General features: G+C 39.4%; 1 protein-coding gene across 6 annotated transcripts in view; it reads right to left on the bottom strand.

Annotated features, from left to right (window-relative positions):
• Positions 1–9,118: 9,118 nt before the first annotated feature.
• Positions 9,119–24,516, bottom strand: part of PTPRE (protein tyrosine phosphatase receptor type E) — a 91,800-nt gene continuing 76,402 nt past the window's right edge. For 4 of the 6 annotated variants that reach the window (XM_032190735.1, XM_032190732.1, XM_032190733.1 and 1 more), the window contains 9 exons: positions 22,243–22,378; positions 21,681–21,830; positions 19,303–19,396; positions 18,407–18,483; positions 17,659–17,793; positions 16,738–16,863; positions 15,383–15,543; positions 11,272–11,407; positions 9,120–9,451 (listed from right to left, as the gene is read on the bottom strand). In XM_032190735.1, coding sequence (XP_032046626.1) covers positions 9,377–9,451; positions 11,272–11,407; positions 15,383–15,543; positions 16,738–16,863; positions 17,659–17,793; positions 18,407–18,483; positions 19,303–19,396; positions 21,681–21,830; positions 22,243–22,378 — 1,090 coding nt within the window. In that variant the 3' untranslated portion in view covers positions 9,120–9,376. Of the gene's footprint in view, positions 9,452–11,271; positions 11,408–15,382; positions 15,544–16,737; positions 16,864–17,658; positions 17,794–18,406; positions 18,484–19,302; positions 19,397–21,680; positions 21,831–22,242; positions 22,379–24,516 lie in introns of all 6 variants that reach the window. The other 2 variants (XM_032190738.1, XM_032190737.1) reach the window with 1 other exon arrangement.

The raw sequence follows: 24,516 nt of genomic DNA, 5'->3' as shown, positions 1-24,516 counted from the left end.
CGGCGCCCCCCTCCCGCCCTTCCCGCGCGCGCCAGCGCCGCCTCCGCCCGCTCGTATCCCTCCGCCGAGCCGCTACCGGCACCTGAGGCATCCGAGGCACCGGGAGCTGCTGGAGCCGCCCCGGTGGGACACGGCCCCGCACACCCAGCCCCGGTCGAGCCGCCTCGAGGCCCCCCGGCTCTACCCAGCGCCGCTCGGCGGACGGACTCTTTTAGCCGTAACGGCCGGCGCTATGGCGGAAGGAGACCAAAGCGGCGCTCTGTACGCATTCGAAAAGGAGCGCGGAGCGTCCCCATTGGCCCGAGGGGAGCGGCGTGTGGCGCGGCGCAGCCAATGGGGGCCGCGGAGGGCGTTTGATTTCAAATGGCCGCCGCAGGGCTGGCCCCGGCCCGCCCCGCCTGCAGCGGGCGGGCACGGCCGTCGCTGTGGGGGCCTGGGAGGCCCCAGTTGGGCAGCAGCTCCCTAAACTAACTCAGACAGCCGAGTCTGGCTTCTGAACCGCTCCTCCCCTAATTCAAATTGTTTGTTTTTGTTTTCTTCATCATAAAAACAGGGCGCTTCGAAGGGGTAACAGTAGGGGGAGCGCGGAAGGAAGCAGCAGTAAAAGTGTTGAAAAAAAAAATCAGCGTTTTAAGTCTGTTGTCGTCACCTAAATAGTTACCTGCCGTTATGTACAAAAATTTATTCCCTGACGGGAATTGAGTACTAAGGCCTAAATTTGAGACTTCAAGAACTCAAAACAAACCCCATGCTGCTCTGTATGTGAAGATTTAAAAAAAAAATAAATTGGTGAGGAGTCAGGATGACTCAGGCCTTGACTAGAAGGCCTTGACTGCATAAAAGTAGAAAGCTGATATGGGAGAAAATCGTCATCACCACATCCAACATCACGGCCATCCACATTCTTGGCCAAGTCTACACTTGATATCTATCATTTAAGCAAAAATTGACTTCCAATCAATGAGATAATATGGTATGAAAAATGAAAAGAAACCCTGATTTGAAAATAGCCAAGCAGAAGATGCCTTTGAACCCTTTAAATGTAGACTCGGGTCAGAAACATTTTTTAAACTAGAAGGACTTCACCTCAGCCCTTTGTGACATAAAGAAGATTATTTTTAAAATGCTCTTTAAAATATTTATGCACAGATGAAAAGTTAACTACATTAAGACACGTAACTTCCATCATTATGCTCAATTCTTTCTTCATTTTGAACATTTTTACCAGTGGCCTGCAGTTACAAAGCACAGGCCCCACCTACCTCATGTTTCATTCTCCAGCCTCCTCCATAAAGCCAAGTTTAAAAGCAAGCCATGTATTTGCTCTCTGCTGATTCTCTCTGAGGCCTAAGTCACAAAAGGGTTTGGACTTCTATAAAAGGGATTAGAGAGTACGGCTCTCTTCCCCTCCATGAAACAGAACAGGAAAGTTCTTAGAAATGAGGGAGTAGAGGTAGGCCAGGCAGCAGATGGAGATGCAGGTGACTTAATGCTTCTCCTGCTCTTTGGGCATTGGTTAGCCTGGCTGCTCAAAACCTCATTTTCAGTCTGTGGTTTCACAAAAAATGAAGGCCAAACTGACCTTTACCTACTGCCAGAGATAAACAGAGTTGAGATATTTAAAATAAGCACAAAAGAAACAAAGTACACCTAAAAGTTCTGAATAATTAGACAGAGAGAACAATTTACTCTTACGGATGAAATCAAAAATACTTCAAAAACTCAGCATTGCTCGTCGGTCGAGGGAAATGATTGTCCCACTCTGCTCTGCGCTGTGCGGCCTCACCTCGAGTACTGTGTGCGGTTCTGGGCACCACAGCACAAAAAGGACATTAAACTGTTGGAGAGTGTCCAGAGAATGTCACCATCTACAAGATGGTGAAGGGCCCAGAGGGGAAGATGTATGAGGAGCAGCTGAGGGCACTGGGCCTGTTCAGCCTGGAGAAGAGGCTGAGAGGAGGCCTCATCATGGTCTACAACTTCCTTGCAATGGGGAGCGGAGGGGAGATCTCTTCTCTTTAGTGACCAGTGACAGGACCCAAGGGAATGGTGTCAGTCTGTGACACAGAGGTTCAGGCTGGACATCAAGAAGAGGTTCTTCACTGAGAGAGTGGTCACACACTGGAACAGGCTCCCCAGGGAGCAGTCATGGCACCAAGGCTGTTGAATATTAAGAAGTGCTTGGACTGTGCTCAGTCATATGGTCTGAATTTTTGGGTAGACCTGTGTGGAGCCAGGAGTTGGACTCAAGTTGGACTCGATGATCCTTGTGGGTCCCTTCCAACTCGGGATATTCTATTATTATGTGTATTATGCAGGGTATTAATTTCTGATTTGTCTCCCACAACTTCCTAGCCACCAAACACAAGCTGGTAACTAGCACTAAAACCTGGCTGCAATCTTGTAGGCTGACCACAGGATAAACAGCCTAAAGGAGCGCTGTGGCCTTCAACTTGCATGGTGTTTTTGACATCATACCAACCACACAGAAGCTAAAACATTGCAGTTACTGGGCTCCTTCAAAAAGCAAACCTTATTTTTTACCATAACTAATTTACAACAAAGACAGCCTCCTCCCTCAATTCATGCTGTCTACCAACATCATACTCGTATGGTTTTCCACCCAAGGTGGATGGTGAAAATCCAAGAGAAATTAGACACGTTGAGTGATGCCTGAGGTGTTTTTTTTTTTCGTTTTTTTTTTTTTTTTAATAAAAAAATAATCCAGTGACCTTAACTGCAAATTAACAAAGTTCTACGTGTGTGTGTGTGTGTGTGTGTGTGTGAGAGTGGGTGGGTGGGTGGGTGGGTGGGGTGGGGGGAATACAAAGGCCTTTTACAAGGTCATCCAGTCTTTTGTGCTTCAGGCGATAAAGATCCTAATATTCAGATCTTTCACAAAGCAGAACTCCTTTTGATGTTATTACTTTTATAATTAATTATCTAGTTTGCCTCAAATACTATTTTTATGTGGTATAATGACTTTAGGGGACTTTAGATATGATAAAGTTAGATGTAAGCAACTTAGATTTTTTTTTTCTTTTGAATTAAATTACTCTGAAGTCTATCTCATAAGTTTCGGTAGGGGGTTAATTTAGTTTAACATATTAACACAAATTTATCATCTCACCTTCAGCCGTGACAGCTTTATGCTACTGGATAATCTTTTATTTAGGTGTAAACCATAAAACTTTCAAGCAAAATCAGAACTCTTAACACTAGGTATCATTGCTAATCAATAGATAGCAAAGTCAGATCCATTTGGGGGTCTTCACAAGCGTGGTTGTAACAGAAGTTACCAAAAAAAAACCAACAGTTTACACCACCAAAATTCTTTAAAAGCCTAATTCATTACAGTGTCTATTAGCCCACATTGAATTGAAACGGCAGCAAAATAGCAATTTTTCCGCTATCATTGTATGGGCATTTTTATGTTGACAAGGGCTCTGCTGTTTTGACAGGAAAAAAAATAAAAATAAAAAAATATTGCTCTGGAATATGCCAATAATTGTATATTCTGGTATGATCATACAGTGGTTTATTAGTGCACTTACCACGCAGTATCTTTTCACAACCTTTGTGATAAACGTCTCTGCAACAGAACAATACCTACAAGAAAACACAAATTATAAAAAAAAAATAAAAAAAATTTGAGAGTGCCTTGCCTCAAATCCATCTTCAAGAGCAGCAGTGGTCTCTTAAATAATGGATACACGGATATTTGCAACAGTATATCTACAGGAGGGAAAAAATGACATTTACTTCAAATTTTCTGTTGGGTAATATTTATCTGTCAACATTTAATTTACTAGGATTACAAACCACCACATACAAGTTGAAGTAAGACAATTGACTCTCAAAATGTGTTGAAAAGTAGTTTTATATAGTAGTTTGAATCAGTCCTTGAATGTGCTTGCCAGCTTAGACATTTTTTAACTTAAAGTTAAAAAGAATTAAAAAGAATTAGAAAAATTAACATCTTAATTCCTCATATGAAGGTCCTCATACAAGACCATTTGTTCTAGATTCTACACTTCAGGCTATTGATGCTGTGTAAAGCAAAGCCCAGTGATTAAACAAGTTATTTTATGATGAATCTCTGAAAAAGTATCTATTTATCTATTTTGCAATAGACTTCTGTTCTTAAAATGGTTTATTGCTCTGACATTACCATACCTAAGATTTTCAGACGCGTGTATTCATACAGAGAACCAAATTTTGACAACTTATTCTCATGTGAGAGGAATCTGTGTAAGTTTATGAACAAATAGGATCGGTTTTCCAAAATGGCTCCTATCAAACATGTCTGCTGTTTGTGTAAGTAAACGCGTGTGTACACTCGTTTATTGTGGACGGGGCAGGACTCCACTGAGCTCTGTCAAAATAACTTAAAAGCAAAATACGAATCTACTTCACAGGGCCTGAGGCACTCGTGGTGTTTCCGAGAAGCCAGGAGCAGAGACCACGAGCAGGACAGGCACGGCCTACAGGCTGGTATCAGATCACTGCCACTGAGCACACACCTTGAGCTTCATAATCTGATGCCACTGCCAATGTGCTGATTCCTTCTCGAGCTCCTCAAAAGTGGTTCAGTTTTGCTGTTCTTGGTGTTCACCCAACTGGCATGCAGTAGCAATTTAGATCTGTTCAAGGGTTATAAATAGGTTTGAGCGCCATGCGTGAAAACACAGGAACAACGGGCAGAGGGGAAGGAAGGATTATTTGTGCAAAGAACTTCCAGGACAAAGTCTTAGCTGGATTAATAATTTGCTAATTCTTACTCTGTGAGAAGTAGCATAGAAAACGTGTAAAAATCATTTGAAGAAAGCTCTTATTAAAATATCGAAATTACAAAATAATCCTAATACATAAAATGAAGAACATTCACAGTAAAGTCCAATTGCTTGAAAAATTCTCAGAGGCACTGAGCAATTTCTGTATGAAGGAAATCTTGGCTTTGACTTGACATTTATGCCCTATACAGAACAAATATGGCTTTGAGCTCGGTTAGTCTATATTGCTTAAATAGCCTATTGAAATAAATGTATTGCGCAAGTAGTCTAAAATGGAAGTTTGTTATTTCTAAAGTCCGTTTTCTATAAACATAACCATCTCCAAGCTGTAAAATGCAAAATCTGCAGAAAGAAATGCAAGTTCAAGGACAGAAAAAAAAAAAAAAAAAAAGGAAATAGTGCAGATTCTCATCAGATGAGTCAAAAAATTAATTGCTGGAGAAATGGAATGACAAAAGTAGGTTTTACATATAATCTATGTATATAAAAATTGCAGGCTACACACTGTGTAGTTGTATTATTTCTGTATTTCAGTAGTCATGATATTTCTGTTTTTTCCAGATTTGTCACTAAAATGGGACATAGTAGAGAGCAGAGGGTATCTGTTGTGAGAGAAACATTTCTACTAGCTGGATCATAATTATACCGCCACCTCCTCCCTAAAATCTCTTTTTACTGGATGTTAGAGGCAAATTTGAAAACTTTATTATTAATACAGTATCTGAACAGCAGTTTGTTAGGTACTTGAAGGAATAGAGGATCACATTATCCCAAGTTCTTTCTACAGTTTGAGGTTTGTTAGGAAAGGTGCCTTTTATCACTGATCTTAAATACAGAAAGAGACAACAGAAGCACACTATGATGACACAGGAGAAAAGTCATTCTTCGTGTCTCATAGCATGTATAACCCCTACTATTTAGCTTGAATATTTTAATAATGATGATACTCCTATACTGCTAGACAGAACCGTATCATACTAGAAATTGTGCAGATGAGCAATAATTGTGATAATAATTATTTAAATTAAGCAGTAAGTAGTCAATAATTACTGATTAATGATTGAGATTCTTCTGCCGCCACCACCTCCCTGGGCAACCCGTCCCAAGGCCTGGCTGCTCGTCCTGAGGAGAAATGGCTCCTTGTTTCCCACCTGAACCTCCCCTGGCACAACTTGAGGCCCTCTTGGCCTATCCTACACTTGACTGATGACAGGTGACAGCTGACAGGAGCCATTGGAGCTGTACAAGAGTATTTGGGGGTTGTCCTTGTCACCGTACTGAAGGGCCAGGCTCCAAATCGTTGAAGTGCTACATAAGGGAAGGCTGCACAGGGCCTAGTCGTGTGCTGCACAAGGCCTCACCATGTTGGAGCTCTGTATCGATCACCAGGCCTTAATTATTCATACTCTTTGGGGAGACTTGGCCTGCTAACTGCTACCCTGAATTTATCCATGTTTTATACGTGAATCAGCACTACTTCCAAATAACTACAGGTGATAAGCACCAAAAAATTACCTATCTAGGCAATGGCTTTTCAATCCTTTGGAATGGTTAACTGAAATGAGCACACAGGGCGGGAATGAAATTAAAAGGTTTAAAGAAAGTAATACGGTTTAAGAATAACAATAGAGCTTTGTTCTTGCATCAGAATGTATTAGATCTTGCAATTTGCATATACAAAGAATTCAGCAACATTCACCGGCATTAAAAACACAGCAAGATCAAATTATAAATGTAATAAAAGAAAATAATAGTAGCTGAAACTGTATAATACATACATATATTATAAAGATCTGACAAATTAAATACAGTTTGGTCATACAGAAAAGTTTCAATAACTTTACATTAAAAATGGTACTAGGGAAATGAAAACATTTCAAAATATTGAACACAGGCGGTCAGGCTCATTTTAAAAGTTTAAAAAACTGATACGTAAAAATACCCTAAAAAACACTGGTAATTACAGTATGCATTCTTCATTAAGGCCCAATTCAGCAAAGCACTTAAGGGATTGCTTCGGGAACAAAGAACGTAGGGTGCTGTATGCTTTGTGGAGTAGCGATGTCGTAAAGCAAATGCTTAAATGCTTCGGTGAACTGGAACCCATCTTAACACGTGAAAACAGTCAAGTCACATAGTGACCAAAGCCACATACCGATCAGAATGTACAACTTCCAATCAACTATTTGGCATTTTAAAGTAATTTCATGCAACGTAGGAAAAATTTAAAAGAAAAAATCAGATATATCTATGTCAAGATACAGCTCCCCAGTTACAAGGCTGCTGCAATAAGCAGCTTATTCACCAAACACAACTGGAAAGCAAGCGTCTCAGATTAATTAAAAAAAAAAAAAAAAAAAGGAAAAGAAAAAAGGTCATTATGTTTGTGACTTCTGAAATGTGTTACATTTTTTTCTGTTCCCTAATTGATAATATAGGTAGCAACTAAAACCAGAGCACCCACTTAACATTCGATGTTTCAGCTTAGCTCCAGCCTGCTCTTAGCTGCTGCCCATCGGGTCCCCGTAACATCACGCTGCGTTGTGGTCCTGCTGAGGAGGATTGCTTCACGAGGCAACTCTCAGTGTTGGCTTTTATGTGAGATCCCTAGGAGATGGGCTGTCTGACAGACAAATTATTTTTATATTGCAAAGTAAACATTTGGAAAGATCCTAGGATCTAACGGGACTGTAAGAAAAGCTTCTTTGGAAAATAATGAAAATTTCTTTGCATTCTTTTCTATCATCATTTAACCTCTCTGATTCTGTCTGTGCTGCAGATGATCATACTGAAAACCTCACTGCATTGGTTTTCCTACTGAATTTATTTGATGCCTTTTTGAAATTTGATAGAATTCTAGCATGCAGTAGTAATGTAAACTTTGCGTTCTTTTACTCCGCAACACTTTCTGTGTTTTGAGTATATCTTCTAACAAGTCACAACAAATGTTTAGTCTTTAAACAATCATTTTTAAGTGCATAATTTACTGTACAAATAAATACAGAAGTGCATCAATGGGAAGACAAGAAGCAGTAAATGGCAGTGTTCAGAACAGTGTGCTTAGAAATGGCTAAACTGCGCCTTTTCCATTCAGTACGAAATGAAAGGAGAGGGATGAGCACCTCCCTTGTTCCTTGCATTGTACGACTGTTCTACTTGTTACCAGATATGAAAAATGGTCATGGGGCAAAATAGTGCAAGAACAGTGAAATGATCAGTTTAAGTTGTTTAATTTTAAATAAGGCTTTTATGTTTGCATCGAAAAAACCTAACCAACCGGACAAGACAGGACTATTGCATATTAGTTAAGTAACTGAAGTACATACTTTGTGCTCATTAATTCATATATGCATTTTAAAGAATGGAAAAGAAATACTTTTGAATTATTCAACATTCAGATGCCCTGTGATTTTTTTTTTTGGATTTTCTAACCCCCAAGCACATCCTGTTCTGGGCTATAATAAAAGACTTTTAAAATTTATTTCACCAATTATATTATCAGTAGTACTTTCATTAAAAATATATCTATATACACAATCATATAACCCTTTTAGATAAAGATCTTTAGATCTTTTTTTTTTTGATAACATACATGGGAAAGTAAGAACATAAAGGAGCTTTCAGCTACAGTGCTCAATGTTGCTAGCGCTAAAAATTTACTCTTTTTTTTTCTTCAAAATTTTAGCAAATACTATTAATTATTTTGTTGAGTGTAATAAAAGAAGGAGAGTAGAGCCTTTTGAAGAAGACAAGTTCAGGAGCTGCAAAATAGACTCTTCAGATATGCAAAATATTCTCAAATAGTGGTCAAACTCACATTATTGTATTTCTAGATTGATTTAAGCTGGTGTAATATTTAGGAAAGAACAAAATAAATGGACTTTTAAAGTTATATTAAAACAAAAATCTAAATCTGTATTTATAATGATTATATCTTATTAAGACTCAAAACAGAACTGCCATCCACTGGGAGGTTCTAAAAAACAGACTTTAAAAGCAATTATATTTTTCAGCTATACTGTACATTATTACACAAAAATGGCCATATTCTGATACCTCGAAGTCTCTTTGCCCTTCAGTGAGACCAGGAAATAAATTACATGTAAGCATGAGTAGGTTAGCAGTGTGTGTCCCCAGATAAACATCTGTTTTCATTTGCTGTTGACGTCAGTGAAGAAAGGTTTATGGCCAAAACATGTTTAGTTTAACCATATATACCACAGTTCACTTTTTTAGTATGAAATGTAAATCACCTGCATAAAGTTTCAAGAACTGGGAGACAGCATTATTGATAAATAATTGTAAGTGGGAAAAAAAAAAAAAAAAAGAAAACTTCAATAATTAATTTAATGTTATTTAGAATAAAGATTTCTCTACCATCTTATAGTAATATACTGTATATGAACATTATACTTTGCTTTAGAAGATATTTATATTTCAGAAATAATTTTGTACAGCAAATGCAACTTTTAGGGCAAACACAAAGGCATATTTACAATAAAAGTCAATCGAAATGACACGGAATAAATTAATATAATATACAACTATTTATACAGACAAATTAAAAAATAAGGCAGGAATTTTCATTTGAAATTAGCATAGTCGGAAAATATGTCGATGAAATCTTGTACCACTCTGTAGCAGAATTCATACTGTTCCTGAAAAACAGGAAGAAAATATCAAAACCATATGATTAGGTCAGGAAAAAAAAAATCATTCTTATGCAAATCCTCGTGGTAAAGGCAAGGTGCTCCAGTTTGGAGCACTGTGAGTTCACAGCAGCTACCAGTTCCACCTAATTGCCCACCGATTCAAAGTTTCTGATGGCTGCAACAAATTCTGTGCTCCTCTGTGCCTCGCTGCTGGCTGGATCCCCACCCTGGCACTGCGAGGAGCTTTGAAACCAAAGGCTGGTGAGCAGAGGACCTCGACATGGTCCTCAACATGAGCCGAGCCACGGTTTCGCCGTGGGTTCTGACCCATGGCAGTTCTGATATGAAAGGCTTCTCTCTCCTCTCACATGCAACCAACTTTTAATAACAGGCGGATGGTAACACCCTGCCCTCAAAGAGCCACCCACCCGTCAGCAGGGTATTCTCTTCAAAGCCGCCTGTTTTCCCTTCATGTGCAGGAGGAGCTGAGCACGAGTCTACCCTGGTTCTTTTTTTTCTGTAATAAAAGCAACGGTACCTCTCTTTTGTCAAATACAGGCTGATTCTTGCCTGTCAGTTAAAATGATTTCTTCAAGCTTTCTAGGGGATAGTTCTTCAAATGAACATCAATTCTTAAACCTGTCTCCTCATTTAAATTAAGCTGCTGACTGCACCTGGCTGTTCCCCGTCTCATGCTAAAGCAGGTAACTCTTCCTGCGCCTTCCCCAGGGAGCCCGGCTGCTTAACTTCAGGCTTTGAGCTTCCCGGCTGAAACGGTGTGACAATGCAACTTCAAATGCACAGAACTTGAAAAAAAAAAACTCTTAAGTTCATTTTTTTCTGAAGTGGAGTTTCACTTGTAAATGCTGTCTGTGTATACTCATCCTCTGGCTACGTTAGCCTGCTGCCTAGTCCTCTGCATCCCAAGGATGGGGCACAGCCCGAGCTCGTAGGCATGCTGACAGCCTTCGACATGATTTGCTGCATTATCAGATCTCTAACGCCTGATAATGAACGGAATTGGCATCTGACTTCACTCATGCTGGAAAGCAGAGTTTAGCAGAAGCCTTTCCACAGGCTCAGCTGGGAATATCATTCCAATAACAGCAATTACACCCTTAACTGACGTTATTAAATCACAGAGCCAGAACCCCAAAAGAAAGATTTCATCCCTGTCTCAGCGTGACTGCAGATAATCCAATTCCACTTCTTCAGCCTCTTTCCCCTTTCTGCAGTACAGAGAAAACATCTACCTGGGAAAGGAGCTTTGAGATAACTTCCTAAAGAAGTTTCTCATTGCCGAATGGGAGCTGCTATCAAAATACCAAATATCGGCATTATGTGTTTTCCAAAAACACACCTCCATAAACCTTGTTAATGTTTATTCTGTAAGGGAAAGTGTCAGGACCAAGCTTCACATATTCTTTGTAGCTGACTTTAAACAAGTCAGCGTCTCCCTTTCAGAGATGAACTGCAAGCCTGTTTAAGCCTCGACACTTTCAGGTAAAGAAAGAAAACCTGATATATATGGCTTAAAAGGCATTTACTTCATAAGTTTTGTCATCTGGAACTCTCAAAAGATTTTGGTTTATTTAACTGTCACCAGTTCCTAAAAAAACACTGAATGTTTAGCCAAGTTTTATTTTTTAGAAATGCCATAAAAAAAAAAATCTGTAAAAATACAGATTTCTCATAATACCTTGTACATACACAGCCATCATACATAATTTATTTCCACCTGCAAAAAAAATCCTTTGTTCTCTTCCCACAAGAATATTTACAAACACACATCCTTTGACAAAGATCCGGGTTGTTAAATATCATACCAGTGTTTGCACCATATGTGGCCTCTGCAGTCTTAAGCTCTTCACAGCTTGAAATACGTCGAGGAGCCCTTCAGCCTTCACTCGTTCCAGGATATTGCTGAGTGCTATGAACGTACCTGTTCTGCCAGCACCAGCGCTGCAACGGAAACACACCTGGTTGGCATGCAGCAGGGTAAAAATGCTAAAAATAATATTGATAGAGAATACCCAAGTACGAATATTAGCCTATTCTGCCACTTCAGCCACACTAGAAGGGAGCCAGCAGTAATCGAAATTCATCGTGAGCCAGGCAGGAGCTGCTCTAGCCCCGTTGCTGACAGGTTCTGCCCTCAAACAGGAGACTGTGAGCAGCAGCAGCACATGGATGCTGTCAGCACCAGCCTGGCACTTGAATTACGAGCCAGCAAAGCTGCTTCTTCATGTATCCATTAGTCTTCAGCAAAGAAAGCTTCCCGTGCTCTCATGCTCTGCTTTCAGGTTTACTCTGGATGTGGCAGAACACAACCAGAGCCAAATATCGGAGCCAAAAAGATTCTGCTTTCTTAATCACACAAATTACGGGCTATCTGTCACCAAAAAACAGGGGCTGTGCCCTGGAAGGCCAGCAGCTTTGATAGGAAATAACTAAAAGCAGGATAGACTTTGGAATTTAGCAGTCAGTGCTAAGATGAAGCAGAAGGTTCACTGGATTGAACAAGGATAAGCACAAAATAATTTATTAAATTTAAAATTTTCATGTTTTTTAATCATTTATAGCAGGTGAAGTGTAATCACACATCATTGCTTCTACCTTAATTCTCTCAAATGGAAAAAAAAAATCTGAGAAGCATAGTCTTATGAAAAGATTAAGTGCAAATGCATGTATCCTCAGCTGGATACATTAAAAGTCCGACTGGAGGGAAAATGAACAGGTACAACATATTAGATGCACTATTCCCTTCAGACAACTACTTTTATCAGATTAAAGAAAAATGCAAAATCCAAAAGGGTTCAGGCTTATTTGTCGTTAGCTAATCTGTAGTAACCTCGTGTGCTTTCTAGAGTAACCCATGAGTGATGCACTTCGGAATAGGTCTACATAAATAAAAAGGTGAGGGAATAAAGATATAAAGTAAAGCTGCACACAGACATCATCAAATGTTGCTTATTCACTTATTCACACATTGTTCTTCACTCCATTGCTTATACTGTTTGTGTTAGATGCTCTTTCCTTCTTTCTTCCCAAAACATCTTTTTAATAAATCCTTAAAGGCCATGTAAAGTTTTTGGTCTGTTTTGTTTGTTTAGCTGTTTTGGTTTGTTTTTTCTTTGCTTGTTTTTTTTTTTTGTTTGTTTTGTTTTGTTTTTGTTTTGTTAATTGGCTGAAAAATTTTGGTATGGAGAACTAAACTGCATTTGAGATGCAGGAAAAACACGTGTTGTCTCACGGGAACACAGCACTACTCCTTTCATACTCGCTTCCCTCTCTGTACTTCCTTCAACACTTTTCTAAAGGGAAGATAACTTTTCAATTTGACTCTCAGACCTCATTTCTTGAGACAAAGTTCAAAAGCAAAGGATGCTCCAAAAGGGCAAAGACTGGGCAAAAGAGTGAAGCAAAGGATCTTTAAGCAGTCCTGCCTGGTTTATTACGGTGCAGAGAGGAGGAGACAGCAAAGAGAGGAAAAGCACAGGTAGCTATGAACTAACCAGAAGGCAGCAGGAGACAAACACTGGGATTTAGCAGATTGGCTTTGAATTCTATTGGCAACTCAGTTAGCAAAGCCCTTCTGAAACTATTTAGTGCTAGGTCTTCATTCCACATACGAATTATCACTTCTAGCTGCTCCTGAAACCATTCATAGTTAGAAAAAATTAACAGAAGGTTTCACAAGTGTATGCGAATGCTCTGAGAAATCAGTCTTTTCTTGAAAGGTGTTTACTTATTCATAAATTTACATTAATCTACATTTGAAGACTCAGGTATGACTGCATGAAGCAGTTAAAGTGCACTGTACATACAGGCTGTCAAATAGGGGCAGGACAAAACGTGCAATATTAAAAATCCTAGGATACACTGCGTGGTTGCTTTTATTTTCTTGTTTAGTAAATTTTATAATCGTTGCAGTAAGTTTTGAACAAAATCTAGGAAAAACTCGCATCAAATAATTAAGCTGATGCTTCAGAGAGTCTGCAGCTCAAAAAATGTAAAAAAGTAGAAGCAATACATACCTCAGATAGTTCTTATCTATCTGATTTATGTATATCAAAGACATCAGCTATTTTAACCTCTTATTTTATCGGTTAGAACTAGTTGATACTTTGCCCACTTTAATTATCATGTAGAATTTTACTTCCCTAGCATTTGTAAAGCAGTAACATTGAGTTCAGCCACCATCGGGTGGGAAAACCCACAGTCCCCTGGGGAACATAAATGAAAACTGCAAAGAGAAAACACTTCAGAAGCAAGGAGGAAGAAGTTTTAGCAATTAATACACATTACTGTATGCTCCTATCCCAAAACGCCAACAAATCCAGGAGCTCCCTGGATCATTTTGCTTCAGCAGCTGATGAAAATACTTGTGACACCTCAGGTAGCCAAAATACAAACCATACTTCTCAGAGAGTGAGACCCATTAAAACTCAAATCAGAGCAAAATAAAAGTCAGTGCACTCTGCAGAGAGCAGCTCTAACAAAGCCTGTCCTATTTCTAACTCTAACAGCACCCATGTGCTCTTCTAGCAAAACATTTCCGAACGGTCAGTGAGCATACTTCCCTGCGGATAATGCTACGAGACTATCTGAGTGTCACATAAATCACTACTGCAATTTCTGCAGCATGAAAAGCAACCTGTTGGGTGTCCTCTGCAATGCAGGAAAACCCCAGAAGCAGCGCCAGGCATCACTGCTGGCTGACAGAATGCGGGAGAGCACAGCTCCTGCAGGGAGGATCCCTGTCGGAGTACAGGTGCCAAGCATTGCTCAACAGTGGGATCACAGAAAGGGGAAGAAAATACCACAATTATTAATAATAAATGTTGTTAGATATAAAAATACCAGCATCTCAGCCTCTGTGCATGGCTTGAAGGAGACCACGGTCCAGCAACAGCAGCTGAACTCATACAACGTGCTCAAGACGAAAAGATCTAATGGGCCACTATCTAACGTGTATTCAATTACCAACTCTGAGGGCAATGAGAGACAAAATATGTCACGGTCGAGCTCCAATCACAAGACACACTCTACTGCACCAGATCTTAGACGAACGCAGCAGAGATGAGGCCCCTACGAAAGCCGGTCTGGGTAAGAGCAGCACTGAATTTGCCAGCACCTCTCCCACAGCAAACAGGTCCATGGAGCCCACAGCAGCAAAAAAGTTCATGTCAAAGGGTGACTTCTTGAGGTTAATAATTTCTTATTTAGAAGACAAAACAAACCAGGCACCTCTCTTCTACTGACTCTGCCTCTGTGGACTGTCAGCTTGACTTTGTATTGACCAGAAGAAAAGAAAAGGCTTTATTCACTTATAAAAAAATCCAGTATTTTAAAAGGAAAGTGTTATTTCTGAATTAGGCGGAGGCAGAATGATAGTTTTATTACTACTTTTAAAGTCAGCAGATGTAGTGCAGAAATGGAAAAGAACAATTTAAAAGACTGATAAAAAAAAAAAAAAAAAAAAAAAACTCTAAAAATAGCATTTGAAAACACAAAGGAAAAGTCCAAAAAATACAGCTTATTAAAAGAACTATGGAAAAAGAGAAAATGACAGTACACTGGTTTTTCTGTCCTTCCTGCTTTCAAAAACAGAGGTACAGTTTGTGTTCAGATTAGGTTAAGGATATATTCCATCATGCCAATAATTTGATCACTTTGATCCTGATAGAACATTTGAGCCCCGTATTGCTGGGGTATTTTACAAATCACTACAAAAACAAAACAAAACAAAACAAAACAAAAATACTATTGTTTCACATTTATGTAATCTCAATTTTTCCATTTCTCTACCTTTTGCTCATATTTCTTAGTTTTTATTTTTAAAGGATGCAGTCTAGTTACAAAGAAGTGCTGTAACCACAACCAGACTGGAGAAAAAGTTATCAGCTAACTGTGGGAAGGAGAGGGGAGCCTTACCTGCAGTGCACTGTGATCGGGTGATTCCCTGTCTGCTGCTGCTGCTTTTGGACAGCTGCGATCAGGTCAATCATCCCTTTTCCTTCAGCAGGAATTCCAATTTCTGGCCAGCCATGGAAGTGGAACTGCCGAACCAGCCTGCTTTGCTTCTCGTGGTTACCCTACGTGCGTGCAAAAACCAGATTCATCCAGCTGTTAATTCCAGATGGAAACACACTTCTTACATTCAACAGCTGTAGCATAATTTTTTCACCATTACAGTAAAGCGGGCTAATTTCAACCTGGTCCATAATACACTGCTCATGCATACCTGATGTGCCTACATTCCCCATGCACCGTGCTAAAAAAAATCAGCTAATGAAATCCACTCATCTTTACACAATGCTACCTGTGACCTTCAAACTTAAAAATTATTTGTCTTGTCTTTATGCTTGCTGACTAGAAGTTCATATAGGTATTAATGTCATACTAATTCTGGCAGGCAAACTGAATATTGCATCGTTATTTCATAGCTAATTAAACAGGATTGTTGGGAATGGACTTCACTAGTGGTGCTAAAATAGTGATTTGATAGATAAGGAAGACAACCGTTATTATGAAAACCAAAAAATGAGAAAACCCAAAACTATCTAAAATTGTGTTACTCAGGTTTTAAACACCTTCCCATACGACAGAAGTCAACACAGGGACAAGGACTCTGTGTTGTGAGCACAGTGTGTATTTGTGCCTTATCCATCACCTTCCTTCAGAAGGAAATGCAGAGCCCTTTAAAGTCCATTTGCTTTGCATGTGCCAACTATTTAAGTGTATAAATTACATGTAACACAATAGGTAGTTAAATTAATGGTATGCTAAATGGCAAATATTTTTTTTTCTTCAAACACAGCAATGTAAATGGGTTCCTAAAGAAATGGTTCAGAGAGTGAAGAAATGCATGTCCAAAAGTTCAAAAAATAGTCATCTGTAGAGCATGCCTGTAGCACAGCAGCATTACAGAACAGCTGGTAGGCAGAGAATTTGTATTTGTGCTGTAAATGCTTCCCAGGCATTTAAAATCCTGAATCAAATTCTCTGTACTAGATATATGGTAAATGGTAAAAAATGCAAGACCAGCAGCAACAGCAAAACATTAGCAAAAAAACCCACTTTGATCAAGGACGTGTTTTACTGACCAGGATTTTCATGGGGCTTTAAGCGAAATATTTCCTATAAGGTTCCTTGTGACTGCTAAAATGTCTGCAGTTATCTTTAGATAGAAATTCCAGGATTTAAGTTACGTAATTATATTTGTAAATGCCTTCAAATGTAAAAAAAAAACAAAACAAAACAAAACTTAAGCAACTTAAAAAACATACCTGATTATACGTAACTATGAAATCTCTTACACTTATGGCATCTAAAAGACTGTCATTCTTTATTTCTACATTTATGTCTCCATGAGTTACTGAGCCCTCTGATGGCCAGTACTGGAAGCATTTTTCCTGCAAAATTGAGAGAGAATTGTAAACATTCTGTGATATTATTTTTTTCCCAGTTATCTGCATAATGACGAATCTCTGATATAAAATGTGAAATACAGCTTAACATGTTCTAGACAGTTTGCAGTGAAAAGGCTAATAACCAAGAGTATTGGAATAAAATATTTCTACAGTGTAAAGCATTAAGATGAAAAGGGCTCAGAAGTCATAGTTGATAAATACTGCTTTATAAATAAATTAGAAGGAAATTAAGTAACTCCTACAGGCAATGCAATGTAATGTTGTAAAAAAGCCTCCCAAAAACACCAGAAAACATCGCAGAGCACTAAAACATGAATTGAACCCTGAGTTTGCAACACTGCAGGGATACGGGTCTCTGATAATTCATGAGGAAGGATGCAGAAGGAGAGGTTCAGAAGCTTATAGTGGTGAAAAAATGGGGGAGTTCCTCAAGAAAACATTGTCAGCTGTTCTCAAATCCCAAGCAACTCTTCCACAGGCATTCACACCAGGAATCCCAATAACAGTTGTGATTTTAATGCGAACTGGGCCCTTTTAAAAAACGTAAGTTTCTGTGTTCTTCCTGACAATTCAAGCAAAAGCAGCAACATTGGCCTACACCTAACAGTGAAGCAAGAGGTCATTTCAGAGAAGGCAAAAAATCTTGCTAAAATTTGTATAAGGGTTTATACAAATAGTATAAGTAGTGTAAATATTATAAATAGTGTATAATAGTGTTTATCTAACACAAAGACTCATCTTTACTGCACTTTTAAAAAGCAGCTGTGCAATGCATACCTGCTCCCTCTCCTGAACTTCTGTGAGCATAACGATGGTGTGGCACTTCCACTCCCACACCATCCGCCAGAAATCCTCCACGGTATGGGGCAGCGGTCCTTGAGTGGCAATGAAGTAATCCTTCTGGCGATAGCCCTGCAGAGAAAGAGACACGTGAGTGTAATGACACATGAGGATGAGAGTGACTGAAGCTGGTATGCAGAGAGCGCAGCACCCAGCTTCTCTCTGAGCCTCTCTGGATATAATTAATTCTCATATTTAAATAAAAAAAAAAAAAAGAAGTGGAAGGCGTTGGCCAGGTTCCGTGAGGAAGCCAGGAACAAAGCTGGAAATTATTGCAGGTCTCCCCAGGTAAATCCTGACTCCCAAACACTCTGAAAGCCTTTCCCCATGCTAAATATGTACTCCACCCTCCCACCCCTCCTCTAAGTTAGACAACCAGAGTCAGGATGTCTGTTAACCTGCATGCAGGTAATAGAACCTGTTTCACTCCCTGTTTTTTCAGGACTTAATACAAACCTTAGTTTATACAGCTCACATCAGCAATGTTTAAATTACACAACTATTTAAATTGAAACTGAAAACGCCAGATAAGAAACGTATTTGGAAACTCTCATAAGCCAAACCCAAATAAAAAAGCTACTGTTCTTCATAAGCCAAGTTGGCCAAATCTCTTTAAAAAGACTTACAAGCAACATCAAAAATATTTGACTTGTAGTCTAAATATATCAAAAACATTTATACTTACATCTATGAAGGAAGCATTGATGTAGTCTGTATACTCCTGCCCTCTTTTCATTGACAGAATCACTCTATTAAAATCATCTGGAAAAAAAAAACAAACACACACGTCTATTCTTTCTTTTGCTAACTGTATGTTGACTGCTCCACTCTTACATTTGTGAAAGAACAACAACAAAACTTTCAGCTGGAAGCCAGAAGGAGTGTCTTACAGATCTTATCCATGATTTACTGAGCGTGTGGAGGAGAGCACTAGCTCTTCTGTGGTTTATTTTTACTTTCACACAGGATATGACAAGCAAGGTCTGAAACTTATTTTAATGAGCAGACATTGCAGTGCTGCTCCAGAGTGGGCAAGGAAACATACAGAAAGTATGCTGGTTAAGTGGGTGAAACTGCTGAATTATTTCATTCAGTCCTGAAAAAAATCTGGTCATTACATATTTTACATTGAAAAAGTTAAAATAAATAAATAATTTGTGTGCAGACTCTCCATAAGGACACCACACATTACAGGGACAGGATACTCTGCCTGTGTCGTTGCCCAAGCATTGAGCAGCCATGTCTGCAAAGAGGACGACAAAACCAAAGGGAAGCTAAGTAAACCCTCAAAAATGTGGTCTACCTAAAAATGAAACAAAAACACTTTTCAAAGCATTTGAATTTTACAGGCAGTATGTAAAAGTTACAACTTTTCTTTCTTCAAGGCATATGCAGTAATTATTTGCAGAATTACAGTTTCCAAGTTTGGGCTTTCCTCTCTTCTGGACCCAGCCAACGCAGCCATATGCTGATATGAGATGTGCTGGTACTAACACACAGGTAGAATATTTACTTACGACAACCTTAGGATAGCCGTGCACTTATAGCACTTGTTTCTATAGATAAAGTTGATCATCTTACATGGGATGATCTGGATGACTCTAGCTTTTTTCATATTTGCTGGAAGGTTGCCAGTTCTCATGTTTTCCTTCATTATTCGGACATTTGTTAATTTCTGCAATAAAACACACAGATGACGATGAGGACTAATTGAAACAGAAGTGGTTCTCTTCTCACCATGTTCCTCATAACCTGTACCCAGAGGATTCGTTATCAGGTACGGAGCAGTCCTACAGTCAAAGCCAGGCTGACTTTTCAGAAAAGCCACTCTGTTGTCCTGTCTGTACAGTATAATTACGAATGATGGTCACGTAATTTTTTTCATACTAACAAATATTTTTGGGAGTCTGAACATGCTTCCAAAGCATATCGGTAAAGTTTAAATGCAATAAAATGGCAGCAAGTTTTCTTTTTTTTTTTTTTTTTAATGACACTTCTGGACTATTTGAGCGTGGCTTCCAAAAGCACAAAGTCCCCACGCCCTTTGAAAAGTTTCTTCAATTTCAGATTCAGAAATTGAGTTTCACAAATTTAGCCACTTTTGAAAACCTGTCTGCATTACCTTTTTATCAAATTAATTTCATTTTTTTCTTCCCAGCCTTTAAGCAAGCAGAGGAAGGTCGAGGAGCACACTGAACACTATTCCACTCCTGCAGCTCCAGCCCAGGAGCTTTGCAAGCCCGGCACTGAAATAGCGGCCATTTCATTTCCACATTCTTCTCAAGTGCTAAAATGCTTCTCTTTCATAAACTTCACTTCCCTTATCATCCAAGCACAAACTCATTTCATAAGCATTCATACTCATTTCCTTGATATTAGCAGTGTAACGATCCTTTTCAGATTATTAAAATTCTGAGATGCACCACTGGGCATAACGAGGTTGCACGAATGTAGAGCCGGCTGTGCACTACCTACTGTAACCAGGCTCTATACATTTCCAGCTTTTGCTAGCAGAGGGACCAGAAGATAGTGGTATCCTCTGTTATTTATTCAGTATAGGATGACAGTATTCCCAGGACATACAAGACAAGCGCTGCCCTATCCCCAACATTTTTTTGGAGTAGAGATTACACATGAGATTGTGCCCACTAACATCAACAGGCTGCTTCTGCTGGGCTGGGACCTGCCCATCAATGACTGTAGTTACACAGCTGCATTTCAGCAGCTATTTAATACAAACTCAGTTTACATTTATTTTAATTTTCAAGCTTCAAGCAGTTTTTCAGGTACTTCTTTGTATTTTCCAGATACTGAGAAAAAGCACATCCTAATGCCAGTAAAGGCTCTAGTACCAGCAGCAAACCAATAAAAAGAAACTCCCATATCTCAGAAATCACTTTCCAGTTAGTCTGTAATGCCATGTTTAACAGACTTTATGTCAGAGAGTCTGGTAGTGGTTACAACAGAGTTCTGCTCTTCTTCTGTGCAGATTGGCTCAGTGCTCCTGGCCCATCTAAATGCTTTTCAGAATACACAGCCGAGCTAAACGTTGCTCTCTGTACTTTGTGACAGAAGCTAGCACAGTGGACAGCAAAAAAAACAACACCTTAGGAATTCTGAAAAAAAGTGGAATACTCAATGTGTTCACTTGCTTCCTTCCCTCAAAGAGTGTAAATCTTTTGAATGTTGAACTTTTTGCTGTACTTTTTACTTAGTTTTCTTTTCACACTTCCCAATTTCTGATTAAATTAATCCGTTAAAGGAAAAAGAGAAATTCAGTTAACACTGAATTCATTTGATTAAATGACTAAGTCATTTAATGTCTTCAACCCATATATAGAATAAGTCTTTTAGCATAGGAAATGTCACAGAAAAGTTCTAACTATTTCCTCAGTGCAGTTGAAGTCTATTTTAAACAGGGATCAAGAAAGACAGCGTCACTGGTATTTCCAGTCAGGGCTTCTCCACAAAACAAGAATGCCTTATTTCTCCACTTTTTAAATATATATTTTTCCCTCCTGGTAGCTGTGGATACTCAGCACAAAACCTGAAAACTCTCCATAGTTCACTCTGCTGTCACAGTGGTGACTGAGTTAACATTTCTGTTGACATGCCAATTTGGTCAATGTAACCCAGCTCCGTTTTCCAGCAGTATCTGATCTGGCATCCAGTACAAGACTGAAAGAATAATTCCGTTTTTCTTCTACAAGCAAACCAAATGCATATAGGAAAATATCCATCAAACGATGAAGGTTTGAATGTGCATTTTTCGAACAGGGTGTTAAGGCCAGGCCTCCTTCACTGATCCCACAGGATCCATTCCCATTACATCCACTATAAAATGGGTGGTTCAGTCTTGACAGTCCCTTTCTTTTTTTAGTTGCCCTTCTCCTGCTTCTGAAGTATCTTTTTGTCCCAAGTGTTTCAACATTTGAAAATCTTAGACCCTTTGTACTTACTTTAAATTCTTCTTCCAGCCCTATTTTGACAAGGTTTGGCGCTGCACTGTGCGATGTTTGTAGATGTTTTTCTAGGGATGACACATCTAGCTCCGTGTCACCGTAGAGGTAGTATTCAAGTAAGGCTTGATAAATGAAGGAGTACTGCATCTGGAACAAGCAACAGGCATGTAAGCATGATGCACGTCAAGGAAGCCAAACCATACCATGTCTGGCACTTTCATTCACCTCATTTGGCCTACAACTCACTGATCACCAACGTATACCTTAGGGTAAAACAAAGTTCCTGTTACATCACTCCTTAAATTCCACTTAATTGTGCAAGGGGAAACCCTGGACACGATACCACAAGATAACGTGCATTACAGTGATCTATCTCCATACCAAAGACCGAACGTGCCTCTATCTCCTTCCCCAGCATTACCTTTCTTCTGAGCTTTCCTTATGTCCCAGTTACCCAGGTGTGCAACAGAACAGGGAATATCACACTGGAGATACAGACGCACATTAATCGACTTGAAGAAAACACAAAAAATTGTAATTTCAACCAATTCCTACTTACGTCAGTCTGAACCATCTGTGGACGCTGATTACGGATTCTTGAAACAAACTCAAAAACATCAACTTTCTGTTCAGCATGCATCATGTCTATTATGGCATCTATAACGATAAACGTGCCTGTTCGGCCCACACCAGCGCTTAAAAAGGCGAGAAAAAAAGACAAAAAAAATAGTTGAACTACAAAGTCTGCAAGAATTGCTATGGCAAGGACAGAGGTGGAACTTGCGCTGTTTCTACTGAACTGAAATACTCAATGTGCAACACGTTTTCATTTTTGATTTTGGTAGTGACAGCAACACAAAAGGATCTAAGTTTTTAACCTAAAAAGTTACCATTTCTAAGCTGTTTGAAGAGGTAAGATCACAATTATGTTACTCAAACACCTTTGGTAAAAACAAGCAAAAAACAAAACAAAACACACACACAACTGTGCTTGAGCAGTTAAAATAATTGTCTAAAATTAAATTTTAAATATTTTTCCTTTTTTTTCTCCTCTTTTCTGCATGACCGCTGTTACAAGTTCTACACTTCCGAACACTGCTATCCCCAAATAGATATATATTTTAAATATCCTTCAACAGCCACGAGAGGGAGCAAGATTACTATAAATTATATCGCTCCCGATTTCCAGCTCTTCCTCTCAGAGGAAAAGGGCATGGCATCCTGTGCTAGGCATTAATAGCTCTCCCTTAACCTCCTGTTAGCTTACTTCATACAGCAACTGCCGTGACGCCCAGAAACACCTTCTGAATCACGCCAAACGTTTCTCCCCTCATCCCCACGTGCCCAAAAGACGCGGAGTAACTTTCAGCAAGGAAACGGCAGGTTTTAAATCATCTCTGAAGAAAACAATTACTGCATGCGGCCATTCAGTGCAGCCAGGCCTCCCTTCCCTCTTGCTTCCTTCCATTCACGTTTGACCTCTCCCACAGCGGCCGACTCCACCTCGAGCCCTGCTTTCTTGACTCACACTTTACGGAGATTTTCCTCCTCCTGACGTGTCCTGGAGGCCACCTCTGGCCGTGATGTGCCTTCTGCCACCCACCCGCTGGCCTCACACCCCTGGGCCCCTCTCTCGTCCCTCACCCGTGGGTGCCCACGTCCCCTCTGCCTGCGGTCAGCTTCCTGCAGACCAACATCAAATTCAGTACGACAAAAACTTATTTTGTCAGAGACTGCCAATTCCCCTCCCCTCCCAGTGTTTTACCTACTGCTTTTTACTTCCAAATGCCAAATTAGCGTGTTTTTTTTTTTTTTTTAACCTTCAAAAATCTCTGACTGAGCAGTTTTTACCCAGAATGACTGGATGATATTTTTGTAAAAGCTCCCCCCCCAAATGCACGGTTACTCACTATCGATGAGTTTCCCTTTCCTTTTCCCAACAATTCAATAGTGTCATATCCTGCCTGTAGCGGAAATTAAGTGTCACCTTTCTCATTCGTTACTTCTAAAGCAGGCCAAAGTGCCACACAAATCCCCACCTGGCATGTAGTGCAGTGACAGAATGCTGCTGGACAAATATATAAATATAAAATACCTCATTTAAATATAAAATATCTCATTAGAAGTCTGCAGAGATTTATCTTTATATCGTGTCTACTTTTCTTGGTTAAATTAAGCACAGAACTTCCTCCTGGTTCAAAATAAAGCTCAAACCCAGTATTAGTCTCCACAGAACATCACGGCTAAAGGCTGAAAAAATATAGTGGGTTTCTCAAAGGAAAGGTTATGTGAGACTCCTAAAGTCTTGTTCCTTCTGAGGCTTTTCTTTAAGACTCTTATGTATGACACTTGGGAGAGAAGACAAAATTTGAATGGAAACAAAAAAAGAAGAGGCTGGCTGGGCAGGACAACCATGCACTTCTCAATAGTGCACAGGGAGTCCTCAAGGACTCTCAGAGTATTTCTAGATGTCCAAGAAAAGTAACAGAAAAGAAAGAAATACACGAATCTACAACCATTTCCTTGAAAACAAAACCCAGAAAGACAAAGCTGCTATTCTTTTCTTTTTACTCTAACCTCCCTCAATATGATAATTGTTCCTAAAAAGTCACTTCTTCCTCAGTTGTAACATTACAGTTGCTACAGAGATTGTAATTATTCTTTTAAAAATGATTTTTTGATTAAGGTTTCATTAACATTTAATTTCAAACACCTTAACACAAACTTTTAACAGCAGCAAGTTCACGTGGTTGCGACTGAATGAGTGGGATTGTGTTCTGCATCGGTATGTAGTACATTTCTTAAATTGCAGCATTTCAATCTCTTAAATACA

Source organism: Aythya fuligula, chromosome 7 (assembly GCF_009819795.1).
Source record: "Aythya fuligula isolate bAytFul2 chromosome 7, bAytFul2.pri, whole genome shotgun sequence".
NCBI lineage: Eukaryota > Metazoa > Chordata > Aves > Anseriformes > Anatidae > Aythya > Aythya fuligula.
The sequence above is the reverse complement of the archived record's forward strand: the minus strand, read 5'-3'. Positions and strand labels throughout refer to the sequence as shown.